General features: G+C 40.9%; 3 protein-coding genes across 4 annotated transcripts; 1 reads left to right on the forward strand and 2 right to left on the reverse strand.

The window, feature by feature from the left end:
* Positions 1-149: 149 nt before the first annotated feature.
* ndufb5 (NADH:ubiquinone oxidoreductase subunit B5) lies at positions 150-5,316 on the reverse strand. The gene is made up of 6 exons (XM_079507101.1): positions 5,158-5,316; positions 4,631-4,713; positions 3,768-3,834; positions 3,574-3,635; positions 3,031-3,137; positions 150-363 (listed from the first exon to the last, which is right to left on the reverse strand). The coding sequence occupies exons 1-6, from the start codon at positions 5,273-5,275 to the stop codon at positions 243-245; spliced, it is 558 nt and encodes a 185-aa protein (XP_079363227.1). The 5' UTR covers positions 5,276-5,316; the 3' UTR covers positions 150-242.
* Positions 5,317-5,543: 227 nt separating this feature from the next.
* Positions 5,544-9,184, forward strand: mrpl47 (mitochondrial ribosomal protein L47). Its single transcript, XM_079507100.1, has 7 exons — positions 5,544-5,711; positions 5,858-6,006; positions 6,099-6,159; positions 6,254-6,350; positions 6,443-6,573; positions 8,618-8,713; positions 8,971-9,184. Exons 1-7 carry the CDS (start codon positions 5,581-5,583, stop codon positions 9,077-9,079), a joined length of 774 nt encoding a protein of 257 aa, XP_079363226.1. The 5' UTR covers positions 5,544-5,580; the 3' UTR covers positions 9,080-9,184.
* A 630-nt stretch (positions 9,185-9,814) lies between these two features.
* On the reverse strand, positions 9,815-26,828 carry actl6a (actin-like 6A). 2 transcript variants are annotated; one of them, XM_079507096.1, is made up of 14 exons: positions 26,658-26,828; positions 24,827-24,903; positions 22,244-22,418; positions 20,034-20,134; positions 19,603-19,700; positions 19,319-19,413; positions 18,822-18,928; positions 17,663-17,752; positions 17,290-17,351; positions 13,085-13,199; positions 12,544-12,624; positions 11,761-11,856; positions 11,203-11,289; positions 9,815-10,446 (listed from the first exon to the last, which is right to left on the reverse strand). In XM_079507096.1, exons 1-14 carry the CDS (start codon positions 26,680-26,682, stop codon positions 10,366-10,368), a joined length of 1,290 nt encoding a protein of 429 aa, XP_079363222.1. In that variant the 5' UTR covers positions 26,683-26,828; the 3' UTR covers positions 9,815-10,365. The 2 variants fall into 2 exon arrangements, with proteins under 2 accessions (XP_079363222.1, XP_079363221.1); XM_079507095.1 differs by having other exon boundaries at positions 18,807-18,928; positions 26,658-26,826.
* Positions 26,829-27,670: the final 842 nt, after the last annotated feature.

Below are 27,670 nucleotides of genomic sequence, written 5' to 3' on the forward strand. Positions count from 1 at the left end.
ATGGAAGCTCGGCCATGTCGGCACCATGGAGAATTCAAACCCCTCGACTCTGAAGTGGTGGACAGGAACTTTGACCCGGTGTCACCCATTAACTGTGAATGCCATTAACTCTTTTCAAACAATTAGTAAAGATCCTGCAAGACACAATATCAAGATACATATACTTTATTTATGCAAGATCGAAATAATTTACAGCGGTGAGATTCCTCACAATGACGTATTTGACAGTAGGGTAGTTTGGTTTAATTGTCGGGTGTCGATTTGTGACTGTTGTCGATCAAACTCTTGTCCAAGGTCTCCACCTGGAACCACGGACCATCTCCCTTGGTCCTCATCTGTTGACGTACCTCCAGTTGTGTCAATCTGTTGAAAACACGAAAACACACACAATCATCAATTTTCGACCGTGGTCGAGATCATGGATTTCATAATGCCACGCCAGACTTCCCGGTCCTCAATTGCCATCCCCAGTTCCTGCTTACTGGTGCATGTGTCCCTAGCAATGACATCAGGGAACGACAGTTTTCTACCTCTGGTCTGCTTTGAGGCAGGATTCCAGAGAAGGGAAGATATAACCTCATGATCAGCTCTGTAGCTGTTGCGCTCTCATTAGAAGGCAGGTGTAAGTGCCATCCAGCCATTTCTCTAATTTCTTTGAAAGTGTCCATGTTTCGGAGCCATAGAGTAGAATCGGCTCGACGGTCGTCCTACATATTTTTTACTTTGAACCTCTTACTAAACTGGGATGACCAGATTGTATGCATATCATTGTCTCCACCAGGCCGAAGGCATGGGGAGAGAGTATGTTTTGCACTCCGTCCGTCCGTCCGTCCGTCCGTCCGTCCGTCCGTCCGTGTGTGTGTGTGTGTGTGTGTGTGTCCGTCCGTCCGTCCGTCCGTCCTTCCGTCTGTGAACAGCTAATCTCCGGCACCGTTAACCCGGTCGATGCCACATTTTGCACACACACTCCCTGGATGCCAACGATGATCCTCTGCCCCAAAATTTCCAGAACGGCCTGTTATAGCGCCACCAGGAGGCCGCTTTGTGCAAAACACGTTTTTGGACAGTACACCTACAGATTTTGTCCAAACATCACGCAAATTGGTACACAGTCTCTCTAGAGCCATTCAACGAAACGGGTCTTTCAGATTTCTCAGACTCCATCCTGATTGGCTAAGATTGGCTTCCAAAGTTTGCAGTAGTGCTCAGTTTCAAACAAAATGCTGCAAATCATGAACACATCGTGTGATTTCCGTAAAATTGTGCACTCACATTCCCACTAGGCCGAGGAAGAAATGCCACATAAACATTTTCAACTCAGCCTCATGGTGGCGCTATAACTGGCCGAAAAGTGTTTTTACCTCTAACTGCACGGATCTGTGGATAACTTTGTATGCCAACTCCCTAGAGGCCAAGGAAAAACCTTTGCCTAGAATTGTTCACATCTGCTCTTTATAGCGCCACCAGGAGGCCGACATATGTAAAACACATTTTCTAATATTTCTCCTTCAGATTTTATCCAAATTTCACGCAAATCGGTACACATGCTCTCCATAGTCATGTGATCAAGACGGGTTTGTTTGATTTCTCAGAATCCACCCTCATTGGCTACAATTGGCTTCTAAACTTTTCAGGAGTAGCCTGCTTTGTACAAATCGCCACAACTACTCAACGCAGCGTCCGATTGTGGTGAAACTGTGCATGCATATTCCCACTAGGCTTTGGAAGAAATGCCACTTGACAGTTTTCAAATCAGCCTCATGGTGGCGCTACAACAGGCCAAGCCGCGACACACACACACACACACACACACACACACACACACACACACACACACACACACACACACACACACACACACACACACACACACACACACACACACACACACACACACACACACACACACACACACACACACACACACACACACACACACACACACACACACACACAGCTCCTAAACATTTTGCCAAACATCACACACACACTCCTATCGTCCTGGTGGAGACCTGTGCCCAGAAGGGCACTTTTTCTAGTTGCTTTTGAATGTCCTTCTGGGAATAAGATATATATGAACCCAAATACTTGGGTACTTGTAGTCCTGTTGTAGTCCTGTTTGCACACACGTTTGCATCCGTCTAACTGAACAACATGCCATTACAGCAGTGAATTTCCAAAACTTTAAGCCCAAGAAGACCCAAAAGAGAAATTAGAAATTTGCCCAGGGCTCAAACTAGTGAAGATGGCAGATCTACAAGATAATAACGCATTGCTCACTTCTTACATGTTTTTGTTATTGTCTCCGCCAGGCCGAAAGTCATGGTCGAGACTATTGCACCCTGTCCGTCCGTCCGTCCGTCTGTGATCAGCTAATCTCCGGCATCATTGGCTTGATCGCAGTGAAACTGTGCAAACACTCCCTGGATGCTCAAATGTTCAAATCAGCCACATGGTGGCCCTATAACAGCCTGATTTGTGTTTTTAGGTATAATATAACTGCACCAATCTGTTTAAAACTCTATAGTCATATCATCAAGACAGACATTGCTGGCCCAAAATAACCTCCAGACCACATTTTTAAATTTATAAAATACATTTGAATATAGATATTGGTATTGGCAGCGAACGCGCGCAACGCCGGCACCCGGCAGTGGAGAACCCTTCATGATTCATTAAAAAGGGAACATTCCCTGCATTGATGCTGACACGACACCCGATGGCTGCAGTGGAGCTTCGGCGTAAAGATGCAGATATGGCATATTTCTATTTTTTATTATCAAATTTGTTTTGGTGTTTGAAAATAAATAATTATGCAGATTTTTTTAAATTATGCTAATATTTTTTTATAAAGAAGAACGTCCATGTAATATATTTCTCCCCCTTCTTTCATGACATTTTAATGCATAAAAAAGAACATAGTCACAAAGTGCATCTAATCAAAATACCTTGATATAATCACCCTAACTCCCTTTCCCTGTACAGAATGTGTCAGTAACGTGTTCAAAATGTTGCGGTAATAAAACTTACCGCATCTCTCCCTTCAGCTGCTCAATGTGGATAGCTGCCATCATCTTCTCGTAGTCTTTGACAGGGCTGTCGTAAATGTTTCGTGAAATCCATCTGGTGATAGGGTGCTACAATCATAGAGGAAGGCAGACATATTGTAAAATGTTAAATAACAGCAAACTACTATTGAAGTAGTATGAAGTACAATAGTGAATACTGTCACTACTGCAAGCAAGAGTGTAGTTGTTTCTATTTAACCAGTGACAGCCTCCCTAAAAATATATTCTGTGGAATCATTTCTTAGAATATTACAACTGTAACTGTTCACAGAATTTAAGTATAGTGTCATAAATGCGTATCAAACGCAACCCATATATACCATACAAGGATTATCTAAAATAACTGCCCTTTAATCTCTCAATGCATCGTGATTTGTGACACAATACGGTGAGATTGTAGATTGCCATTTTAAAATTTTTTCTTATTAAGACTTTTGCCTATGACATGCCCAGAATTGGGACACCACGTTGAAAGTAGTTACTGTATGTATGAATGAAATTATACCTTGTAGTACTCCCAATGTTCTGGTTCATAGTCTTCTGGGATTTCAGCCAGTTCTGCCTCACCTAAAAAAAAAAACACACAATTGCACTCCGGATTTCAGTTACAAACAAACAAACAAACACACAAACACACACACACACACACACACACACACACACACACACACACACACACACACACACACGTTTACTTACCAATGAACACATTCACACATGTGATAAGGACTGCCACTGGAATCCCAGTCAAAAGAACGTAAAATTTCTGAGAAGAGTAGGGACGAAAATGCAATTTCATTAAATTAAATGATGTAAATTCTGCATCTCTAAATACATGAACACTAAGTACATGTCTAATGTTATCTGTTGATTAGTAGTAAGAGAGATCTATGAAAATGTACTAACAAAAAACACTCCTTGGGAGGAAAACTGCCTCACAAACGTGATGAGGTCAGCACATTTGGTCAAGTGGATATGGCCTAATTTAGCCCAAGGAGTGTTTTTTGTGCAAAACTAATGCTTGGAATGGATTCAGAATCATGAAAACCCCCTAGTTTCATATGTCACATGCTACTTAAAGAATGATGAAATTTTGCCTTATATAGGATGTTAAGGGTATGGTCACATATTATGCTAATAACTCAATTTCCCACGGGAGTTGAATTTCAAACTTTTAGTATATGTTATTAGACACCTTTAGAAACACATTGGTGAAGAAATTTCTTGGTAACGATTTAGTTCCCAGAATGGTCAAATACCTGATAAAATGCCCTTACTATAGGTGCTGTAGCCTTGGTATGCCTGGCAGCAGCTAACAAAGTCTCAATGAATGATAGACATGCATGCTTTAGTAGCACGGTCAACAATTCAGTAATTCTTATAAAGAATACATAAATGACAAGAGTGCATAGGTATCGTATGGGGTCACAGACCCGAGAAGAATTTCTGATAGGTTATAACTTATGTGTTTACAAGGTGGATACAATTATCCTCTTGATGTAAAGCAATTTAGTTATTGGTTGGTAGTTGTTTTGTAACTGAAAAGCTGTTCAAACGCTCACCAATAAGTGGAGGAACCGTCGGTCATAGAAGTCAGTGGGTTTGACCACAAACATTTTCTTTCCATGACCCCAGCGAACAGCAACTGCAAAACAAGGGTGACAAATGCAACAAACAATAAACATGCAAATTATATTCCATAAAAATCGTTGGAAAGGTTAGAAAGTACTCCTTTGCAGCTACTTAATGATCCTTTCATCCCTTGTGATTATTTCACACGAATCTACTTACTTTACACTTATCTGAACACTGTCTGGACTTGCCTTTGACCCATATAATTGAATAAAGCTGTAGTCAATATTACACGCACTAAAATAAATGCTACTATGCGGAAACGGTAGAAAACAAATAGCATCACAGACAGTGAAGGCAGGACGATAGTCCCAACTCGGCCAACTGTAGTGTTCTGTTGACAGCAACAAAGCTATCGTTAGCAACAAGCTAATGAGCCAACACAAGGTCATGGAGGCAGATAACCACCATGAAGATAAAAACAACCCAGTATGAAAGCTGTCCTTGTGTCCTTTACCTTTGTCTGTCCGCGGAATGGTCCTGGACAGCAGATTCACCGCGTTGTTTCCATGTTTGAGAGGATTCAGTCTGGCTGCAAAAGCAGCAGCAGACCGGAGAACACTCATGCCCACCATTACTACTGAGAACTGATGGTCATTGGTCCAACAAGAAGACTTCTGATTGGTTGACGTGTATGTGAACTTGTGAAGCTAGGATGTATAATACATATAATTTTACCGTAGTTATGTTAGATTATTATTTAATATCAATTGATATCATGCTGAATATGTATATTTTGCAAATTTTATGATGATAGCGAACATACTGAATATTTAGATTTTTCATTCTCATATTTGATTCACATTTCACCCAATGAAAATATTGCTTTCTTTAGAGGAAATGCATTGTGGGAAATGTGAGACGGATATGCGAATCAAAGATGGCGACGACCTCAGCTGGACGCGTTTTGACGCTTTGCAAGCAGTTTACAAACGTTATTAGGATCTCCTCAGCGACATCAACTCAACAGTCTGCTCAAAGGTTGACCACATGCCACTCCTATGGTAACAGGTAATGTTCTGTTGCGTCAGTGACGCTATTAATATAATAATACAAACGGTAAACCATCGCATACTGTTGTGTGACTGATGCTGCTCATTCATGTTGTCATGGCGCCTGGGTGATGTCCTCTAAAACCAATCTGTCGTTCCCACCAGGCAAAAGTCTTCATTCATTTCTCCGGCTTGGCATGGTCACATCGGTGCTGTTCGGCTATGTAGACCCTTGCACACAACCGTCTGCAGAAGGGGACTGGAAGAGTTCTTTGACCTACCTGAGAACTGGGGAGAGAACACAGTAAAATCAGGTAAAACGATATACCTTCATGTCTATTCGGACAAAAAGCTTTTAGTGAATGGAAATATAATAGTTTGCTTTGGCTCATTAAAATGGTTGTAGGTGCACCATGGGATGCCAAGCAACTGAGGACAAAAAGCAACGAAGAGTTGCATAAACTTTGGTAGGTGCAGGGAATTACACAGCTATTACTGTATGAGTACATGATCACAACTATGTTGTTTTTACATCAATGTGTAACTTTCATTTTAATTCAGGTATATACTCCTGAAAGAAAAAAACATGCTCCTCACCATTGAGCAGGAGTCAAAACGTCAGAGAGTTGCGATGCCCAGCCCAGAACGATTAAAAAAGGTTGGCGAAACTTTGATTCAACATCCTCAACAGCTTTATTTTGGAGGTTGTGTGAATTACACTAAAATTGGTAATGTCTTTGTCCTCCCTAGATTGAGCGGTCAATGGCAAGGCTGGAGTCAGTGGTGAGGGAAAGAGAGACGGCCATACGTTTATTACAGACCGGCCAAGAGAATGCCCAGCCAGGAGAGTTAAGGAAAGATGTGTTTGGACGAGTCTACTGGTGAGTACTGAGTAGTGTATGTCAGTTGCACATCACATACAAGATATATATGCAGGAGTCCACTGTAGGGGTGCAACAGTTAATTGAACAATTTGGAGCAGTTGAGACGAATAACAGTCTAAGTCCACACTAGCTCTGGTCCATAGCTCTAATGCGTTGCATTTAGAGCTATGTTACTCTCGACTTCCGCCGCTCGCATGAATGCAGGCCAGCCTCTTTAGCGTAAATAAAAATAAAGTTTTTGCTACTCACCAAAACAAAGGCGGGTTGTGTCATTAGAAAGCCTACTTTCCTTAGTGGGAGCACTCTGAGCCCCCCACCACACGTATAAACGGTACTTTTTGGCCAAAAGGGGATTTTGTTTCCACTGGGAAAAAAATACTTTTAGTTACTCCACTGCGCCTTCTACCGATATTAAAGAATTACACCACCCGCCTTTGTTTTGGTGAGTAGCAAAAACGTTCCTTTTATTTACGCTAGAGGCGAGCGGCGGAAGTCGAGAGTAACATGGCTCTAAATTGATTGATTGAAATATTTATTAACAGTTTGCAGAATTACAGTACATTTCAAGCACAAACTCAATACAAAGACTGTTAACTGTGAATGGACGACCCAATTAAGCATTACACTTGTTTACAAGAGGGTCCACCTTGTTCAATTCATCAAAACATTTAGAGACGTACAAATAGACACTTATATATATATATATATAGTCAAAGAACAGAACAGGAATTCATCATAAAGGAGGTAAAAAGGGAAAAGAAACATAAGGGGTGGGGGGGGATTCAGATTTTATGGGGGCAGTTTCGAATTGCAGCCGTCCGTAGGTGCCCTTTGAGAGCGGTTTTGAAGGAGTCAAGGGATTCGCATGTCTTAATGACTGTTGGTAGGGCGTTCCACATTTTGGTGGCATAGGAGCGAAAATAATTTAGTCCCTTGTTTGTGCCGAATCTGGGTTGTACATGGTTCGTTGCACTCCCTCTGGTGTTGTGGGTGTGGACTTTGTTAACATTAAGGAAGTATCTAGACAGGTACATGGGTATCTTGGTGGTGTATCGAATCTTGTGGACCAGACCCATTGCAAGATGCTGTACTCTGTCGTCGACCCTAAGCCATTCCAGCCTGTCAAAGTGGGCAGGGGTGAGATGGGTTCGGGGGGTGAGGCCAAGTGAGGGGTGAGGCTAAGTACTGTGGGTGCAGTACTTAGTTTAGACAGTACTTGGTTCAATGACTAGTCTAAACTAAGTATGCAGTTATGCACCCCCTAAAGGCAACGCATTAGAGCTATGGACTAGAGCTAAGTCCACACTAATTTGCTATCCAAAAAGTATAAATGATGGATAAAGGGTCAGGACAGCTAGGCCGTTTCGGGGAGTGGTCAGAATAAATTATAGTCTCAACTGCTCAATTATACAAAATAATCGACAATTCTATCGTTTTGGGCAAATATTTCGACTATAGCTAGTAGCTATAGTCGATCTATCCTCTCAGCGCATTGCAATGAGGGCAAATCGTACTTTGCCCTCATGTAGTATCCAAAAAGTCTGATATTTAGGTGTTGGAAAAAGTAGACTACATACCTAACACCATCACCTTCATGGTCTACTCTGTGCTTTCTTTTTTAACTGCACTGTATTTGACTAGAGTTTTGCATTCATGCCAGAACACCCAGACAGACGAATCCACCGAGCGGAAACCATAACTGCGGTGTCAAACAGCATTAATGAGAGCCAATTGACACAGCAGTTATAATTGCGCCCATGGCAGCGCTCTGCACATTCGTCTATAGGTTTTCACTCTGTGATATAATTACAGTTTTTGTGAGTTTTAGATTCCAAACGTGTATGAAAAGTAGTTATCAGCCAAATCTGAGGTGATCACACATTACATAAATCGTTTTCATGATGTAAACACTTTCAACCTGGTATTTGGGCATGTTATATAGATGAATATTTCAACATCGCAATTTACCAACATTTCCAACGAGTGTGCATCCGAAAGCAGATTTCATTTCATCATTCATTTAAGTCATTTTCTTTTTCAGGTACAAATTCAGAGAGTATGCAATTCCTTGGTACATGAACAGGACATACAAGAAGAAGACGTTCTTCACGCCACCATTCGTTGAGCCACACATTAAGTAAGATGTTAAACTTATCATTTGTGTTAAGTTTCATGAAAATTATGTTATAAGACTCTTATGTAGAGGACTCTGTGATGTTAGGCACATTTATTTTCCTCAGAAGGAAGTTAAAAACTGAGACATCGAGTTATAATTTTCGTTTGAAAAGATCAAATATACAAGCTCACAAAGCACTGCAACTATCTGCTATTTGTGTTAGGCAACATCCATGCATAAATCAGGCTTCAGTTGTCATGTGTCACTCTGTTTTTCAGGCTCCGTGTAGAAAAACATCTTCGGGCGAGGGCCAGGAAGATCAACCACGAAAGGAAAGCTCTGGCTGTTCTCAAGAGCAAGTTTCCTCTCATGAAGGTTTCTTCATGAGCCATATAAATACATTTTCCCTTACTCCTATTTTCAACAGTTTGACTGGTCCAACCCAGTTGGAAAAATGAAAGATTTTGAATAAATCACACCTTCGGAACACAAGCATGCTGGTTTTTTTTTTTGTAATATATTTCTTAAAATGACCGTAACTGTGGTCGTCTTACTCGATCAAAGATGTTGAGTTCAAGAATACAAAGTCAATTGTTTATGCAGCATAAATGTAGTACTGTCTGTATTGTAACTTAATATTCAAATATTGATAAAATTATCGTGGTGTCACAGACTGAGTTTCAGTTCAAGCATGGACAAAAGCATAAGAACTGCGATGGTATTTTGGAAGGCAGATTAAATGAGCCAGGTGGCATTTTGTTTGACTGATATTCCACGCATTCCTTCTGGGAACGCGTGCCCCTCCAGTTGTGAAATACCCGTTGCAGAGTACTTATATTAGTGCAGTTACTCATACTGGAGGCGTTTTACTGGTAGTACTGTCCATATGTGGGCTTCTGTCGGATGTGGCCTGCAGGTGTTTTGTTAGCAGAGCCAGAGATGGACACAAGCCAACAGACATCACTTCCTCTAGTCTTGTGGTTCATATGCGGGACATGCACAGATTCTGTGCATTTAGATTAAGGTTGAATTTTTTTTAAATATGTAATTTGTATCCAGTGAAAACATTGACCAGACGGTATACATTTTGCCTATATGAAATGACAAAGTCACACGATTCAGTTAACTAAAAAAAACACTTTATTTTCAAAAGATGATTAACAAAAGTGAAAATTAAATAGATTTTAGTTGATGTGAAAATCGCATTCCAGTAAGCACTGAGATTTGACTGCCGTTTGCCTATGATAAGCTTATTTCTTACTCAGATGTGGCTTCAAGACAAACGGCACAGTTCACTTCATACTGTAGAATGTCCACCCACTGACACCACATTTCTGGTGTCCTGAGGAAACCAATCTAAAAATGTTGCCATTCCTAAATGGACTTTTTGGATAAAGACCGGCTTCTGGAGGACACAGACAATGTAAATACAATAAGGCAGTGGAGAGACCAACATGAATAAAGGAACTCACTTTTTCAAAGCAACATTGTTACACTTATTTATGGCCTAGGTATTCAACATAAAAACAAAGTTAAACAGACATACAAAGTCCATCAATAGTTATAAAAACAAAATAATGTTCCTGAGTCCAGGGTCAGGGGTGAACTCAATACGATGTTGCGAAGATGAAGACAGTGTCAGAATGCGGCCTGGGAGAAATGCAGCGATCAGATCAAGGGCACTTCCTGTCCACACACTGCTTGCCCCCTTCCTCGTACTCCTGTTTGGAGATCCACATCTGCTGGAAGGTTCCCTAGGAGACACAGGTCACATTTTCACCCCCACTAAAATACTGATGACAAAGTTAGCTAGACTGTGACAACTGCCTGGCATGTCGTGAGACTCGTGATATGAAAAACATTTTGAGTTATGTTTTCTGATTAAAATCATAGATTATTATAGGTTACAGTGAGTAGATGTGAAAAAGGTGGAGGACAGTACTTAGGGTCAACATTTCAGAGCAATGGAGTATGGAAAAGAGGTGAAGAAACGAGTGCAAGCATGTTGGAATGGGTGGAGAAAACTGTGATAGGAAAGTATCAGCAAGAATGAAAGGGAAGGTGTACAAGACGGTGGTGAGACCAGCTATGTTGTATGGTTTAGAGACAGTCGCACTGAGGAAAAGACAGGAAGCAGAGCTGGAGGTAGCAGAGAATAAAATATTGAGGTTCTCTCTGGGAGTAACAAGGATGGATAGGATCAGGAACGAGTACATCAGAGGGACAGCACATGTCAGATGTTTTGGAGATAAAAGAGAGGCCAGACTGAGATAGTTTGTACAGAGGAGGGATAGTGAGTATATCGTTAGAAGGATGTTGAGATTGGAACTGCCAGGCAGGAGGCCTAGAGGAAGACCAAAGAGAAGATTTATCGATGTAGTGAAATTCGCTGTGGCAACCCCGGAAGGGAAAAGCCGAAAGGAAAAGAAGTAGTAAAAGTAAATTACAGAAATTAATCCCTAAACAGCTGTTAATGTGCTCTTGAGCAAGGCACATCACTCATTACTTACTAGTGATGCCAGGATGGAGCCTCCTATCCAAGCACTGAACCGTCGTTCCACTGTTGTGTTGTTAGCGATCAGCTTCAGCCTCATGCTCTGTAGACAACATGTTAGTTAGACTAGCAGAAAATTCAAAAATGGTGTTCAGAAAGGCATTTCAGTTAAAGTATGCACATTTTTATTTTAATTATTGTAGACTTTATAGTTTTCTTTTCAGTCAGATGATGGTGAAAACTTTCCCTAATATATGAATACTTGAACTGTTAATACCGGTAGTTATGTTTATTTGCCGGACAAGATGGCTCCACACAAAGTGAAGGTGCATAAATGCAAATAATTATAATAAAAAAACAAAGACAAGAACCGGTATTTCAATATCAGGAAGACAAAAATGAAGGAAAATAGTTAATCAGTGATTATTGGTGGGTCAAAGAGCTTGTCAATTTGTCAAGAATGTCAATTAATAAAATGATGAAAAGCCACCTTACTGGCTTTTGCAACCATGATTATTTTTGCGTGCACACACACAATCAAGTGTCAGACATGGCGGCATTGTCAAGTACTCACAGGAGGGGTCTTCTGAGAGAGTTCTCTGTTTAGTCGATCAGTGAAGCCCTGAATAAGTGTGTTTCCTCCCGTCACCACCACGCTGCCATACAGACCCTGAAAGAGACCACTATAATAGTAAGCAAATCATTTCACCCCCCCACCACATAATAAGCAAACACGCTCACACACACCCTCTTCTATTTACTTCCTCCTACCGACTCTCTTGCCGTCATGTGGCTGAGTACAGCCACGCATTATTGCTAGCACGTCAAGTGTTTATGCATGCCTTTGAAGAGGATTTGACTGGCAGTCAATTCCATGTCATGTGTCACACCTGCTTTCACAGAGAGGACATTCTTAAAACCAGTTTGAGGTTAAAAGAAATCCACAAAAAAAGGGGGCCAAAACCCAGAATGATTTGAATGGATAAGCTTAAATAAAAATAATTATTTTGTGGAGTGGGTCTGTACTTGGCCCCGTTTCCCCTCTATACCAAATCTCTTCACGGAAAATAGCAAATGTAATATCTCATACACTTATTTTCTCCAAAAGATCAGCAACATTTTAATGACTTTGGATAACAAACAATCTAAAAAAAAAATCTTAAAATAAATAAATAAATGGAGAAAGATCTACAATCCTACACTGGGAGCTTGTAGATTCTAGATAGTCTCCAACCCGCATTGCATTATTTGTATCACACTTAATGCCCATTATATTTACACCAAGTACTCGATACTGCAGAATAGGAGATACTTTACTGCACCCCCGAATCCACTTTTAAAATTCCCTTATAATTACCGGTCGAATATCGATATCACACATCCCCACGCTGGTGGTCACCACGTGGCCAACTCCTAACATGGTGTTACCAGACAGCCCCTGTGGAAATCAGACAAACATACACAGCTTTACAACAACACAATGGACCTCTTTCACACCAAAAGAACCAGTGGTTATCTGAACTACGTTCACAAATGTATTTAAACACAAACTTGAATACCGGTAACAATAATTAAAAAATATATATAAATAAATCAAATATATATAATTGTAAAATATTAACTTTCAAAGGAAAAATCTAAAATTAACCCATCTCCTAACCCCTCTTATCCATTCCCCTTTTCATGACTGGGGTGAGGGGTCTAATAGATGAATCCGAAGCAGGACCCATATAAATTTCAACTGGACTTTGACAAGAATCCCTATTATTGCATTCACTTACTGTATCCGATGTGTTTACAGAAAACAAAACACTCTAGGACACTTGCTGTGCTATTTGAAAACATCAACCTTATTCTGGATTAAGCAATAGTTGTATTGTAGTGCCAGAGACTCTTACCTTGGCATTAGACGGGTCAAACAGTCCCTCTGGAATCTTAAGTCTCTCTGCCCCAAAATCACAGTTGTAACCATTAGGCAACTCATAGTGAACAGTTGGCATCTGGACTGCTACCCTAAGGAAAGGAAATTGGGTTAGGTTAAACAGTTTCAACCAAATCTAAAAAAAAAAAACTCCCCCAAAAAGAGAAACTAGCCCATCTACAAGCTTACAGTGCGATGCAAGGCGATGTGAGCTTGCCCATCATCTATTTGCTACCTTTGCAGGACACTGTCGTACAAAGTATAAAATAGGCCAGGGCTTAAAGGAGAGTTACAGAGTAGCCGTGCACGGTCAGAGCCGAGGAGTGCTAGGTATATTTTTATTTTTCCACTTCTTCCAATGATCAATCATGGATATATTATCACCATTTTACTAACAAAACAGCTAGTCCGGAATTCACCATTACGACCTGAGGCCCATTCTACATATGCCACCTAATCAGTGGTCACTGGTTATCAAACTTTTTCAATATGTATGTGTACACATAAAAATGTGTTAAAAAATCTGCCACTGGGTGGCAGCAGAGTGTACTGTAGGTAAACCCTGCCAGGGCTATTTGCCTATATTTGGTCATTTCCGTTTTCCTGGAGGCCACCATTGCATTACCATTAGCTCACAATTTTTACCTTTCGCCAGAAACGTTAACATGTCAGGAGTGTTACAAAATCACAAATCTGAACCTCGGATGGATAGTCAAAACCACGGACAGCACTCAAACTTTCAGAAATACGAGGCATAGAAAATCCTACTTTGTCTATGGGGGCCATGCAAAGATGTGCAAAGATCCTGGTGGTGGGGGTGACGGAGGCGTTGCCTAGCAACCGGACCAATGTTAAAAGGTGATTTTAAGGTGATTTTCGGCTAAACCGTTTCATATTTGGTGCAATGCTTTAGGTACGAACCTAGCAGACAACATACCTAGGGGAGGGGGTACGAATATGTTCGTACTTAGAAATAAAAGAGTTAAAAAATGTCAAACTCTTCAGATGTATAAGCTTGCAACGCGGCACCAAGTGACACGCTGTGAGCTTGTATATCTGACAAACCTATGTTGATATATACTGTATGAGGCTCAAATCTAAAATGACAGATGCTTTCCCGGTTTTAATGAGTTAAGGCAGTAACAGCTCTCAACTAGAAAGGTCGCAATTTAAAAAAATTGCAAAGTGTGGTTGCCGCAGTCACTTACATAGGCCCCTCCCACTAACGTTGCTAGCCAATTACAATTTCAAGTCACACCTGTGATCATGTGTAAGTAATTCGGAGGGTATTTATGGCCCCAAAAAAAATTTCTGCAACAAACTGTTATTTGTTTTGCATTTGCGGCGCCCCCCCTATGGATGAAAATGGAATTGCTTTTGGCTTTTGGTTGATTAAACCACCCGCGATATCTGATTGAAATTTGGGGAGGGTTGGACACATTTGGTTTGTGATTTGTGGCGTTTTTTGTAAAATAGGCGCCTCCCACTAACTTCGGAAGCCGATTACGGCCAAACGATACGCACTATCAAAATTCCGCCCGATTTTTGTGAGATTTGGACAAAGTTAGTAGGAGGAGGAGCAAAAAGTGTGTTTTGGAGAAAATTCTAAATGGCAGAAATCTATCATGACGCAAATGGGTGTGGCCTATATGGGGAGATGCGTCATGACCCAAGGAATCCAGGGAGAAAATAATTTTGAGGCCGACCAATGTAATTATATGATAATTCATTTACGTAATTATTATGAACCTCCCTGCCAAGTCTTGTAACTATAGCTATTATGGTGTCAGAGAAAACAATACTTGAGTTGGACTTTTAGATCTTCCCATGTTAAGTGAATGGGGAAAATGAATTCACTAATTAATTAATATCAATTAAACTATACAACATTTATCTATAGCAAGCACACCATTCCCGATGAAGTCGGTCGATTTGACATATGGCTCAAGTGCGTACAGTCAAAACTGTGGGAGGAGTAGCGTTTCAAAAAAGGTCTTACTCCACTAACCACACTAATGACTGAAAAGAAAAGGTAAGGGGAACAATAGTATGGTTGCGCATAGGCAACCACACTAATAGAGTGTTACAATTACAATAGTCTGGTTGCCCTTTGGGCCTGTTTTGAAACCGAATATAGCTAAAGTATAACATCATTCTTAAAACACCAAAAGGGGTTCCCGCCCGTCACTACACCATTGGTTTTTCAATCCCCACACGTGTATGTATAAGTGTTGCAACACTTAAAATGTAGAATATGAAATTTTAACGGTAATATCGTATCGCAATAGTTGGCATAAATACAGAGATATGAAATTTTGTCCATATCGTGCAGCCCTACTTGTAATCCAGAGCCCATAGAGTATAGACAGAGTTACGACAACTACGTTCACTTCATGGGGCCAGTCCTCTTCTACATAGACTTCTATTGGCGAATAGGGACACCGGAAGTTTACAGAATCTATTGTAGTCGATAGGGCTCGCGCGAGTACATGAACCACATGACCGGGCTGTTTTCTGCCCCCTCAATGTCGCAACTCTGTCTATACTCTATGGCTCTGTTGTAATCCAAACGTACACGCGTGTGGGTATAGGGATAGGGTGGCCTGGCTGGGTGTATGACTTGACTACCGCGGCCTGAATGATTCAGCCCTGCAGCCCTGGTGTGAGATATGATCTGGACAACAGATGTCAATATGAAGTTGAGGATAATATTGACCACTTCTGTGTCTTAGTCATACTTCTCTCTCCTTTCTTTCGTAATCTTTTTTGTCATCAGACGGACAGCTTGGTCATATACTTCTCTCTTTGTTGATGTTTTGTTAACTCATCCTCCTGCCGTTAACCCAGTGGTGGAAAGTAACTAAGTACATTTACTCAAATAATGTACTTAAGTACAATTTTAAGGTATTTGTACTTTACTTGACTGTATTCCAATTTCCAATACATTTACATCTACTCCACTACATCTCAGAGCCAACATTTGTACTTTTACTCCACTACAATTATTTGAAAACTTTAGTTACTAGTTACTTTGGAGATTTACATTTTGATTAGAAAAACATACATTACTGTAACCACTTCAACCCTATATACATTTCGACCATTTGAAAATAGCTGATCTACAACCTCACAATGCGTCGCATTGTGTGCGACCTCTCTTTTCTATTCAAATATGAATATAAACTGGAAAGGTTGCAATTTTGAAAAAGTGCAAAGTGTGGTTGCCGCAGTCACTTACATAGGCCCCTCCCACTAATGTTGCTAGCCAATTACAATGTCGCGTCAACCTTGTGATCATGCGTAAGTAAGTAAGTATTTTGAGGGGATTTATCCCCCCAAAATCATGTTTGGGATGGTTTGGACATTCCGTTCGTGATTTGTGTCATTTTTTGTAAAATAGGCCCCTCCTACTAACTTCGGACGACGATTACGGACGAAGTATATGCACTACCAAAATTCTGCAGTTGGTCTTTTTATCGGATAGGTCTGGAGATCATGTGTGCCGATTTTTGTGAGATTTGGACAAAATCTGTAGGAGGAGGAGCCAAAAGTGTGTTTTGGAGAAAATTCAAATTTGCAGGATTTTTTTCCCAGACGAAAATGGGCGTGGCCTGTATGTGGAAATGCATCAGAAAGAAGAAATTTAGATTTGACGACTTACGGTTCAAGAGTTATAGGGGAAAACGCAAAGTGGGCTGTAATAGCGCCACCATGAGGCCGACTGATGTAATTCCCATTCAATTAATTTTCATAATTATTATGAACCTCCCCCCAAGTCTTGTAAATATGGCGCTTACGGTCTCCAAGGGAAAAAAATACTTAAATTTAGTCTTCGATTTCCCCATTATAAGTCTATGGAGAACTAATTAATTAATATCAATTAAACTATACAACGGATCTCTTAGCAAAATACAAGCACACGATTTCCGATTAAGCCGGTCGATTTGACATATGGCTCGAGTGTGTGCGGCAAAAACTGTGGGAGGAGTAGTGCGGCAAAGTATCCAAATGTACAATAACAATAGTCTGGTTGCCCTGTTAGGGCAACCACACTAATGAGCAACTAGGTATACACCTAGAGGTAAGGGAAATTCTTCGCTAGAATTGAAATCTTCCAGTAGAGAGGCACAGCAAAATATGACTGACAATAGGTTTCAAGATTACATTCCATAACTGTCTTACTGTTCATCATATGGCGAGTCTGACACCTGCAGCACAGAGGCCTGGAAGTCCTGGATTACAGTCTGTAGATGGCAGCAGGGAAGACAAAAAAAACAGCACATGATCATCACAGCAGAGTTGTCTGGTCTCGAGAGCACATTTCGATGGTCTTTGACGTTGCATTGTGAGTTTGAAGTTGTACAGCAAAGTATAATACAGATCTTAACACATTTAGACCGGGAACACCATGTAACTATACCTTTCAATCCGGGAACCCCTTTTGGGGTTGTTGTTGCTATGTACAGAGAAAACTTGGGTCAGGATTTAGAAGGTGTTTTTAGATGGGTTATTGCCCGGTTCTAAACATTCCAAGTCAGAGAGGGGTGTTGCTTACATTACACATGTAGTTATGCCAGGAGCGCGTAACTTGAGGTAGTTTCTCTTTCTTCTTCCAGCTAGCCGGTGCACCCTCACGCACAGCATCCTGCAAGGACAAACAATGTGGTTTTGGACAGGCTAGTCTCCAAGACAACAATGAAGAGAGTATGAGGGCATGGAGGTGAGAACACATTGCAGGTATATACAGCACAGATGCACACAGCCATTCTGACCTGGGCACATATCACTAGAGCGTGTATAGAGCACAGATACGTACAGCCATACTGGGTGCATACAGAACATATCACTAGTACAGTTTACAGCTCAGATGCACACAGCCATTCTGGGTACATGTCACTAGTACGGTTATACAACATATAGATGCACAAAGCCATTCTAAGTACATATCACTAATATGGTGAACCAGATAGTGGTGCTCCTGGTCTTTCTGTTAAGCCATACTGTATAACGTTTGTCTTATTTTGGCGACACCTGTCAATAGGGAAAGAATGTTCCTAGCACACAAGGATATTTTGGAACATAACAGTAACACATGTTATGTACAGTAACACATAACAGTAACACGTAGTCAGAAACAGTATTTATCAATATAAAAATACATAAATGCATTTCCGTCCATGTAATGTTTTGGCATGAGTTTTGGGGCTGACACTCATGAAATTGAAGTGTTTAGAGAAGTTGTCAAAAAACACATTCATGTGGAATGGTTGTGAAAGATATACCAGTGAACGATATCACTTGAATTGAATAAGTTACACAGTATGGCTTTAAGTCTGTTTATATTAACTTGTGTTGAGAGTTGACATAGCCAATGTCATTGCATGCCAACATGAATCCAGAAGACATGGATTGGATGAGATCATCATCTAGAAATATGTAGTGTGGTTTAAATGACAGACATAGGATGAGCATTGTGTATGTATACAGTATACAGCATGTGGGTTGCAGTGGGTATATCACAAACACAAGCTCGACACACAATGGATCTGTTTGCAGCGTGCATACACAAAATACAAAAATGAAGCACTCAATCTCCTTCAATGGGGCCAAGCCTAGAAAACATATTTGTGTACTTACAATACACCTCCCACCACCGTGAGATAAATAGTCAGTGAGATATGAAAATGGTTTTGACTTACTTTAGCAGGTCTCACCTTTGATGCAATCATGTAAGGAGGGACTATTTCAACACTTAATTCTTGAAATAGCTCTCTACATTGCATGCTCATAAAGTCTCCAGCCAGGGGTGACTTCACAATGCCTATCAGAGGGAAAAATAAAACAAAGTTACTAGTAGTCGCAGACTTAAATATCGTCCTGCTCATTTAGCTGCAGTGAAACACAAGACAGAATTGCAGAAGCCTAAATTGATACATAAATATGATGTGTCTGTGTGACTGAAATCGATAAAAATAATTTTAGTCGATGAAACTAGAGGAAATGGTAATGTAGAGAACTGTATTGTATTGGGGACAGAAAGGATAAAGGTTAAGGTTAAGGCTTGAATCTTAACATTTGCGCCAAGTTGTCAGTGAACCAAATGAGCCAAATGATATCGCCTTGCAGTAGACACTGGAGTAAAGGCTAATACAGGACCCTTTAGACAAGTGTCACTCAACAAAAATGACATTCTCCACTTGATGACAGTCACCTTGCTGCAGGACGTAGCCGTCGTGTACAGGAATAGCTGTGGTGTGTGTGGCCCCACTGTCCAACACCAGGCCTGTGGAACGCCCATTGGCAAAGCTGAGATCCTCAGAGTCAAGGAAATGTTACAGTAAATATTTCGATGGACAGAAATCAGACATCATGTCTAAAAGGGCCATGTTAGATCCTTCAATCTCCTATCATATCAAAACTGATAATCTGTGAGCAAAAATGTGAGCTTTGTTGCTATGATTGGTACTGCAATGCGGGGATTGGCGTAAAGGATACGAAGACAGCACCGCTGTTTTACAAAGGAAGAAAGCAGGAATGTTGTAATGCTCGAACATCAGTTCTGTCAGCTTCTCCCGCTTCGCTCGCGTGTTCCACTGCAGACAAATAGAACAGACCATCGTACCATTCACATTAGATCACAGTATCCTTTATCAAATAAGGTTTATGAGATTCAAGGTACACAGGAGGATATTGTACTTGGCATTATAATAGGAGTTTCCCATGATCACAGGATCCTTAGAACAACATACACTAACGCAAATGGCCTCATATAGCCCCCTCAGTTTTGAAAGGCATCTGCCACATTCAATATTTTATCAGCCACTAAGACATTTTAGTGTAGGATCTGAATGATGACTCACTCACAGACAGACACATTTGGCTGCTTGATGACACAAATCAATGTTGATCAGGCCGCTTATACTTACTGAAGCTTCCGACATGAGCACTGGGTGCAGACTGGGCTCGGACTTGAAATGCATCTTATAGGTGTGATCTAGAATGGCCTGGAAGCTGTCCCAGTCCTCGACTACACAAGGGGTAAGAACAGAGAAAATGGATTTATGTATAACATATAATTATGTTCCATGTGCTTTTTCACTAAGAAACTATGACTAAGGAAGCTTTCTATTGCATGCAATGAGTTTTTTTAATTTGGATATAACTTGCTTTCCAGTGTAAAATTACTACTGCCGTCTCATGCAAAAAAAGATTTCACAAAAAAGATACACTTCATTAAACAAAAACATTTAGAAAAGAGGTAAATCTAAAAACAATACAGACAGACACCCTCTCTAATGTCTCCAAAAACAAGAAGAGTACCTAATGCATGCTCTACTTAGGCATGGTTAAAGCCATTATAATTGAATCTTTTTTAGTCCTTCAACCTCGCCATAAAACTGTATATCAGATTCCTGAGAACAGTATCTAGTGTGGGAAGTGGGAACACCACTGTTTACAAACTTTACAAATTGGCTGGCACTTGTCCACCTCGGAAGACTTGACATCATCATAGCCCAAACCACACCAAAGAGTCGGGTTGGGTGGACAAGTGCCAGCCAATTTGTAAAGTACATGACAACATGTTGGCTTGTGCATACAATTTACAGTGCTGTCTCAGTCTGAACATCATCATCACCACATAGGTCATCCCTAATGATGTGACCCAGATATTTGACTTTGTCTTTTCTAGCACTTTTGTCTTTGTTTTTTCTTTTTAAAGTTGGTTCCTTCCTTTCCTTATGTAAAGCATGATGACATAAATATTAAATCTGAGCTATTATTATCATTGAGCACCTTGTTTGGTTTTGCTATATAAAGTAAACAGGTCCTCATTCATGAATGAAGGAAGGAAGACAGTCACCGCACTAGTACTGAACAGTTAACTTGCACAATGAGACCCTCGCAGTTCATACACTGACTGACTACACAATACACATTCACAACATTAATGTAATGCACAATTAACGTCACTGCCAACAGTTAAGCCATCCCCTCCAACGAAACCAAGTGACCTTGAATCTCATCGGCACATGCCTGCAGATGGACCAACGTCACACATAAACGTGCACCTTTTGGCATCATCATTGGGTCAGATGGCAGAGAAAATAGAGCAGTGGGGGATAATTTGAGCGACAGGCACCAATGTTCCAGGTCATCTCTCTAAGGGGGCCTGCAATCCCACAGCTCAGTTCTGCCGCAATTAAGATTGGGGTCACAGTCTTCTCTAAATAGACCCACAGCTATACCCCTCCTGGACTGGATTTTTGATTAGCATAGTCAGCTACAGTATGTCAGTGTGTAGGAGTACAATGCTCCATATTCAGTCACACTTCTGAGGGGACAGTGCAGTCTAGCAAACACAGCTGTATGTTTAGAGCAAGTACAACCAAATTGGAGTGTAGAATGTAAATATTAATTTGAATCATTTGTGCATGCTTTGGGGGGGAAAGAAAGTAAAAGAAACTAAGAAAGTAAAGTAAAGAAATAGGAGATCTCTTAATAGTAATGCATGACTGTTGTGTTCCACCTAAACAATTTATTAAAGCACAAGACTCAATCTCAGGCAAAAGCAATGTAGTGATTATTAGTTGACATCTTTAAAGAAACTTCTATAGCATGGAGGAGGCAAAATGGTCATGTTTATTTGAATCTATTTGAAGCCAGAAAAAAGATATCCTTAGGTTACAATGATACTGTAAGTAGGGCATGGAAAGGTGACAAAAGTCTGCCATATCAGTGCAATATTTCGATCCTCCATGACTGACCAAAAAGACTATTGGCAGTAATTGGTTCTTCATCAGATCAAAATGTAAAAAGAAACACTACAAAAGTACAAATGCTAATCAGGAGTGTCTTGTAATAGCTACCGACCACAACAGTTCATCAATATGTCTCATTCTGGGTTGGCGAAATGGGCCATTGTGTCACATAACAAATTCTAGCTTTCTGTGTAAATGTTTTGGTTAAACTAGATTGCTAGGTGTTGCAGTCTTTGTAGGACTACAACAGCTTATATTTGAGTCCGTCTGTGACTGTGACAGAATCTGTTTGTGATGTCGTTTTGGAAAGCAATACACATCTGTATATCAGCTGCTCAGCATATATAACTGACAAAAAAAACCCACTAAACACTTACTCATGCCATTCTTGAGCGGTGACATGACCTCCATGTTTTCTCTGGGCACCCTCAGCTGGTTGGTGTCAATGTAATAGGTGGTCCCGCTCTGCTTGCTCTTTTCTCCGTCCGTCTCCATGGGAACGCTGCCATCCTCTCGGTCCACAGTCACACCGATGACCGTAGGAAAGTCCGCCTGAACCGGGCCCAAACCCAAAAGAAGGACAAGATGAGTCAGAACAAGTTCTATAACCCAGTCTGGTGAGTTTAGATGAAGTTTGCGGGGGAAAGACATGCAACGCCGGCTTCCAGCCGAATCGAACCAGTCCAGTGCACTAGTTCTGATTATGTGGTCAACACAATATCCTGTCAGCCTCAACATGCCAGTGGTATCATTGACGTGATGTTCCACAATACTGTATCTCTGCCCAATGCCCATGTTGTTACTTAACAGACTAGACTTGTGCTCAATATTCTTTTCAGCATAGCATGCCTATGTTATCACCAGAAAGTCCATAACTCCAGTTTTAGATTATCTCCATTGATATGCATCTACACCTCAGCAGCCTTTGTAAATTATGTTGAGGGGTGTGAATTTAAGGGTTGTTCTTAATTGATGCGTGTGCGACGTGCGTGCTCCTAAAAAATCTCTGGGCAGACGGCGTGGTACTGCATGCAATGACCAATGCAACACTGCCTAGACTAGACCACGCACGCTTCTGACATTTGCCTTGCCACCTATACAGCAGGACCCAATGATCCATTACAAAATGTAAAGCCTTATACTCGATAGTACAATGGTGTCTTCTTACTTTTTAGCAAGCGATGAACTATACATTATAATGCCCGACAAGCATCGAAAATACAAATCTACATACAAGCTTGATGCGTGACACCGGCAAGCAAATAATATGAGTATAAACCAGGCTTATACACCCCTGATCATTTCCAATGTGTCGACTATTATAGGATAGCTAAACCTAATAGACACATTGGCCCAAATGGTTAGCTCAACCGTCTGGTCACCTAGGCTGCTGAGCCAGCCTGACGGCGTGCCGCGAGTTCGACCCCCGATTCAGACGGTCTTTGCCGCGTGTCTTGCCCCCCCATCTCTCTTTCTGCATGTCCTGTCAGATTACTTTCATGTTTCAAACTATCAATAAAGCATATATCTATTTTGCGTCCGAGCATAGACATGGTAACGCCCCGCCTGCCTCTAATTGGCCTACCGACACTGACCGTCTTGACTGTCCTCCGAGACGCGAGGTTACTCCGTGGTGGGAAATAATACAAGAGAATGACAGCTTGGCACGCACGACAGAATTTTTGTAGAAGAGGCAAACTAATATTGTTTATGCCGTTTGCTTTGATTGAATAACACACGTGTATGTTGTACTATGATTTGATTTGGGTGTGTTCTAAATAAAGTGTTAGTGTTGATTATCGTGTATTAATCTAATTATAGTAAACTAATACTATTATACTAAAAAAAGATAAAGACCAAGTGAAAATAGACCTTTTTACAGTACAATAATGTTTCAAGTTTACACATACAAATAAATTACACAATAATCAAACACTTTATTTAGAACACACCCAAATCAAATCATGTTATTACGGCGTACATGTTCAATCAATTATTCCATCAAAGCAAACGAACTTACAGTTCTCTTGTATCATACCGTACTTGTATTATTTTCCACCACGGAGTAACCTCGCATCAGACTATCCAGCATAGCTATATCCACCTCAGTGGACAGTCAAGACGGGCAGTGTCGGTAGGCCAATCAGAGGCAGGCGGAGATTTACCATGTCTATTGTCTATGCTCGGACACAAAATAGATATACGCATCAATAAAGGCAGAAAAGCCCACAAAAAAATAGTCGACACACATTCTGATGATAGCCGTTGTTGCAAAGTGTTTTTGACGGTCGGTCATAGGTTTGTCCATTTTTTATTTTATCCAATATGTTTAACATGATACTCAAGGGCTTTAAATCCTTGTGCAGCATACTTTATATAAGGAGTTGCGGTAGTTGAGAGCGTGTTCAGCCACCACCACAATTTCACGTACAGACGGTCTGAAGTGTATCTCCGTTATAATTGGCTGAGCAGAGGTGAATCTGAGGTGAACACTGGCTACTGACAGACGATCTCATTCACTGACTATTGCACTGTCTCAAGCTCACCAAGAACATCTCGCACTAGGGCTCATTTCAGCATTGACACTGTGTGTGTTCGCGCGAATCAAATTTGTGATCAGTACCATTTAACAAAGTTCAGCTTTTAACATGCACGTCTTTTGCAAATAAAATGAAATGGGTAAACAGCTGGTTCGTACCCATTAACCCCACCATCCCAAATGAACCCCTGTTCCATTGCCGTTTAGTATAGTATATGGGACTGTGTCCCATAGCTTCCTGGGACACAGTCAAGACACAGAGAAGCAAAGAGCTCAACTCAATTTATGCCACCTGTCTCCAGAGTGATAGTCCTCATTTTTCTGAAGATGGCGTTTTCCTCCCGTGGGAAAGTAAAAAGTCATAGAGGAAGAGAAGAAGATACATAGTTATTAATCAGGTCATTTTGCCTGGTCCACTTACCTTGGGACAATCTTCTCCCGCATAGCCAGCTCTTACTGAATACGAGCCAATATCAAAGACTAGAGCTCCCACCTCATCTGCAAAAGAGACAATAGTGCAATGAGACAACAGAAAACACAAGACCTTACGTTTATACCAAGATGCAAGACATCATCATGTCTAAGAACCGTTCTGGGTGTATGTATGTATGCAAGTCAGTTTATCTGAACCTACACTATGAAAGACCTGCATGTTAGGGACTTACTCCTGCCAGTGCCATTGACACGGCCTTAGAGTGGCTCAGTGTCTGCGTACTCCAGTGGCTCCTAATAGTTAGGATGGGTCAAATTCAAAGGATGCATATGGGGCTTCAAACAAGTATAAACTTAACCAAAGAGTCTTGCATTAGACGAGGTACCCAACTGATTGACAACACTGCAAGTGTAACCACCAACAATGTGTCATGTCATCATGTAAATCACTTCATTTCTGCCCTCTGTTGAATCTGTGCAGTGAGCTAGGGAACACACTGGTAGCTGTTGTTGTTGTGTAGCACTGTGCAGGTCGTTCAATGATCTGACACCACATTCTTGGTAGACTCATATTCTATGACAGGAATATGGCTTTACATAATCAACTGACCAGTGACAGAAGGCAACATGGCATAATTCCTGGGAACAAGGCAATAGAGGTGTGTATAGGTGAGCCTTGTTGCTCATCACCAGATGACCTCAGTATTCTGGAACTTGTCCACTAAACTGCATGTAGCCCAGGGGTCTTCAACAGGGGGAGTTACTACAGGTGGTGGGGCCGAGCATTAGTCCGACATGCAGGAACAACGATCGGACTAGCGCTCGAACATGCGCTGCTCCTGTGCTTGCGGTTATGGTTAGGTTAAGGTAGGTTGTCGGTCTAATGACTGTCGGACCAATAATATTGTCGGAACTAAAGGAACTTTTTTTTTAAAAACAACTTGAACCCTAGAATCCCTATTCAGAGGATTATAAATAGAGATCTACAAGCACACATCGCCTTGTGCTGTGTAGATCTCCTATGAGAGGTTTGGTGTACAGGGAAAAAGGAGCCGAACAAGTACAGAGCCAAAGATCAAGTTTACTAAGTATTGAAGGGTGTAATTAAGACAAGTGGTCCAATATCTGAAAATGCATGTTAACATGCATCCAACATATTAAATGAATAGAGAAGATAAGTCAACAAACCAAAAACAAAACATTAATTTACACAACTAGACTAGTGATGTCAAACAAGTCTACAAAGGTATCTATGACATCTATGAAAACGTTTAATCTGCAACACGATTTTATACAATATGTAGTGGAGGTGCCTGCTTCATCTCTCACTCAGCTAAGGGGTCCTTGGCCTGAAAACGTTGAAGACCCCTGCTGCAGAGCTCTAATGTATCCTAACTTACGTGATAATTATCAACTTGTAACTGGGCATTTCGGGTGACAACTGACATCCAGACAACCTCGTACAGTAGTTCGTTAAGCGTTAAGACTTAAGAGGCCAGCCCACTTTCATTCATTCTTTAGCCTGCTGCCCGCTGACTGCTAATGGTACCGGCTGGCGCATTGTTAATCATAATTCAGTAAGACGAGACAGACAGTTTATTTTAAAAGAAAAACGATGATCGGTACTATTGTATTCACGTATCCACTGTTTACAGTGAGTAAGAGCACTGTACAAGACAGTTTTGGTTTACATGTTGTTAGCAAAGTTAGCAAAGTAGCCTAAGGTGCTAGCTAATGAATGCTAGCATTAGGGCGAACAAAACGGAATAGCCGTGATATAATAATTTCAGAATATGTTGTCCTAAGAAAATGCCACTCACCGCCCCCATACACTCCGCCGCTCATTCTTTAAATATTAAAACAAGGTAGTACCGCTTCTGGAATCTATTACTATTACTAGAAAAACAGCGCTGAACGGCAATCACAACAAAAGAAATTCATGAACATGGATCAACTTAAACTGATGGCGCCACTAAGGCAAGCTATCCAACCAGAATGACCGTTTAGTGGTGACGTCAGTATCAAGCGTGTGAGAGAGTTCACTCCAAAACCAAAAGCCGACCAGAGCTAAATATATAAAACTAATATAGAGTGAGACAGTGAGTTATTGTTAAAATATAACTATATGGGGATGATTGTGGCTTTGGATCAAGACTATAGGCATATGTATTTTATCGAGTCTGACTTTTATTTTACTTTACTTTTACTATTGATCCAAGGCTAGTGCAGTACAGTCGATGCATGGCAGTATTTGGCCACAGTACGGCTACACTGCTACAGTAATAAAACCTATATGAATAAAACTCTGCTGCTATTTAACTAACTTACTGTAAATATGTAAACAGACATTGTCAAAATACGAATTAATTGAAATATAGACCCGGCCGTGACAATGCAGTCTGTGAGTGCGACACTGTCAAATAATCATTGTTTTGTGTTAAAGAAAAGAAAAAGCCAAAAGTTTTCAACTTATTGACGTTAAAGTTCGTAGGCTAATGTTAACACAGTACAAGGTTTGCTGTTTTCTATATGATATAACCAGTTGATGGTACTGTAGCTTGAAGAAGACATAACGATTCCACAGTGCTTGCGTAAATGTAATAGGTTTACCAGGAGTGGGGTTCGAACCCACGAGGACACTGGGTCCATTGGATCTTAAGTCCAACGCCTTAACCACTCGGCCATCCTGGTGCCATATGCTGACATGGAGAAGCTTGCTGAAAGAAACAAAGACTGCCGAAGTAGACAATCCGCAACGCTAATTTAGAAAGGTAAATTCGTCTAGGTGCAATAAGGCTCACAGTCAGATACTCAAAGAAGGAATGCCAGCACT

This window comes from Electrona antarctica (assembly GCF_951216825.1).
Source record: "Electrona antarctica genome assembly, chromosome: 7".
Taxonomy (NCBI): domain Eukaryota; kingdom Metazoa; phylum Chordata; class Actinopteri; order Myctophiformes; family Myctophidae; genus Electrona; species Electrona antarctica.

What these genes read in the sequence shown, in the direction of transcription:
- ndufb5 (XM_079507101.1), bottom strand. Translation starts at nt 5,275, where the DNA reads ATGGTGGGCATGAGTGTTCTCCGGTCTGCTGCTGCTTTTGCAGCCAGA. An exon ending in CATTCCGCGGACAGACAAAG is followed by an intron (nt 4,714 to 5,157) that starts GTAAAGGACACA and finishes CTTGTTTTGCAG; the next exon opens with TTGCTGTTCGCTGGGGTCAT. An exon ending in CAGCTGAAGGGAGAGATGCG is followed by an intron (nt 364 to 3,030) that starts GTAAGTTTTATT and finishes TGTTTTCAACAG; the next exon opens with ATTGACACAACTGGAGGTAC.
- mrpl47 (XM_079507100.1), top strand. Translation starts at nt 5,581, where the DNA reads ATGGCGACGACCTCAGCTGGACGCGTTTTGACGCTTTGCAAGCAGTTT. An exon ending in TGCCACTCCTATGGTAACAG is followed by an intron (nt 5,712 to 5,857) that starts GTAATGTTCTGT and finishes CGTTCCCACCAG; the next exon opens with GCAAAAGTCTTCATTCATTT. An exon ending in GAAGAGTTGCATAAACTTTG is followed by an intron (nt 6,160 to 6,253) that starts GTAGGTGCAGGG and finishes ATTTTAATTCAG; the next exon opens with GTATATACTCCTGAAAGAAA.
- actl6a (XM_079507095.1), bottom strand. Translation starts at nt 26,682, where the DNA reads ATGAGCGGCGGAGTGTATGGGGGCG. An exon ending in GGCATAACTACATGTGTAAT is followed by an intron (nt 17,352 to 17,662) that starts GTAAGCAACACC and finishes TGCCATCTACAG; the next exon opens with ACTGTAATCCAGGACTTCCA. An exon ending in GCTCCATCCTGGCATCACTA is followed by an intron (nt 10,447 to 11,202) that starts GTAAGTAATGAG and finishes TGTGTCTCCTAG; the next exon opens with GGAACCTTCCAGCAGATGTG.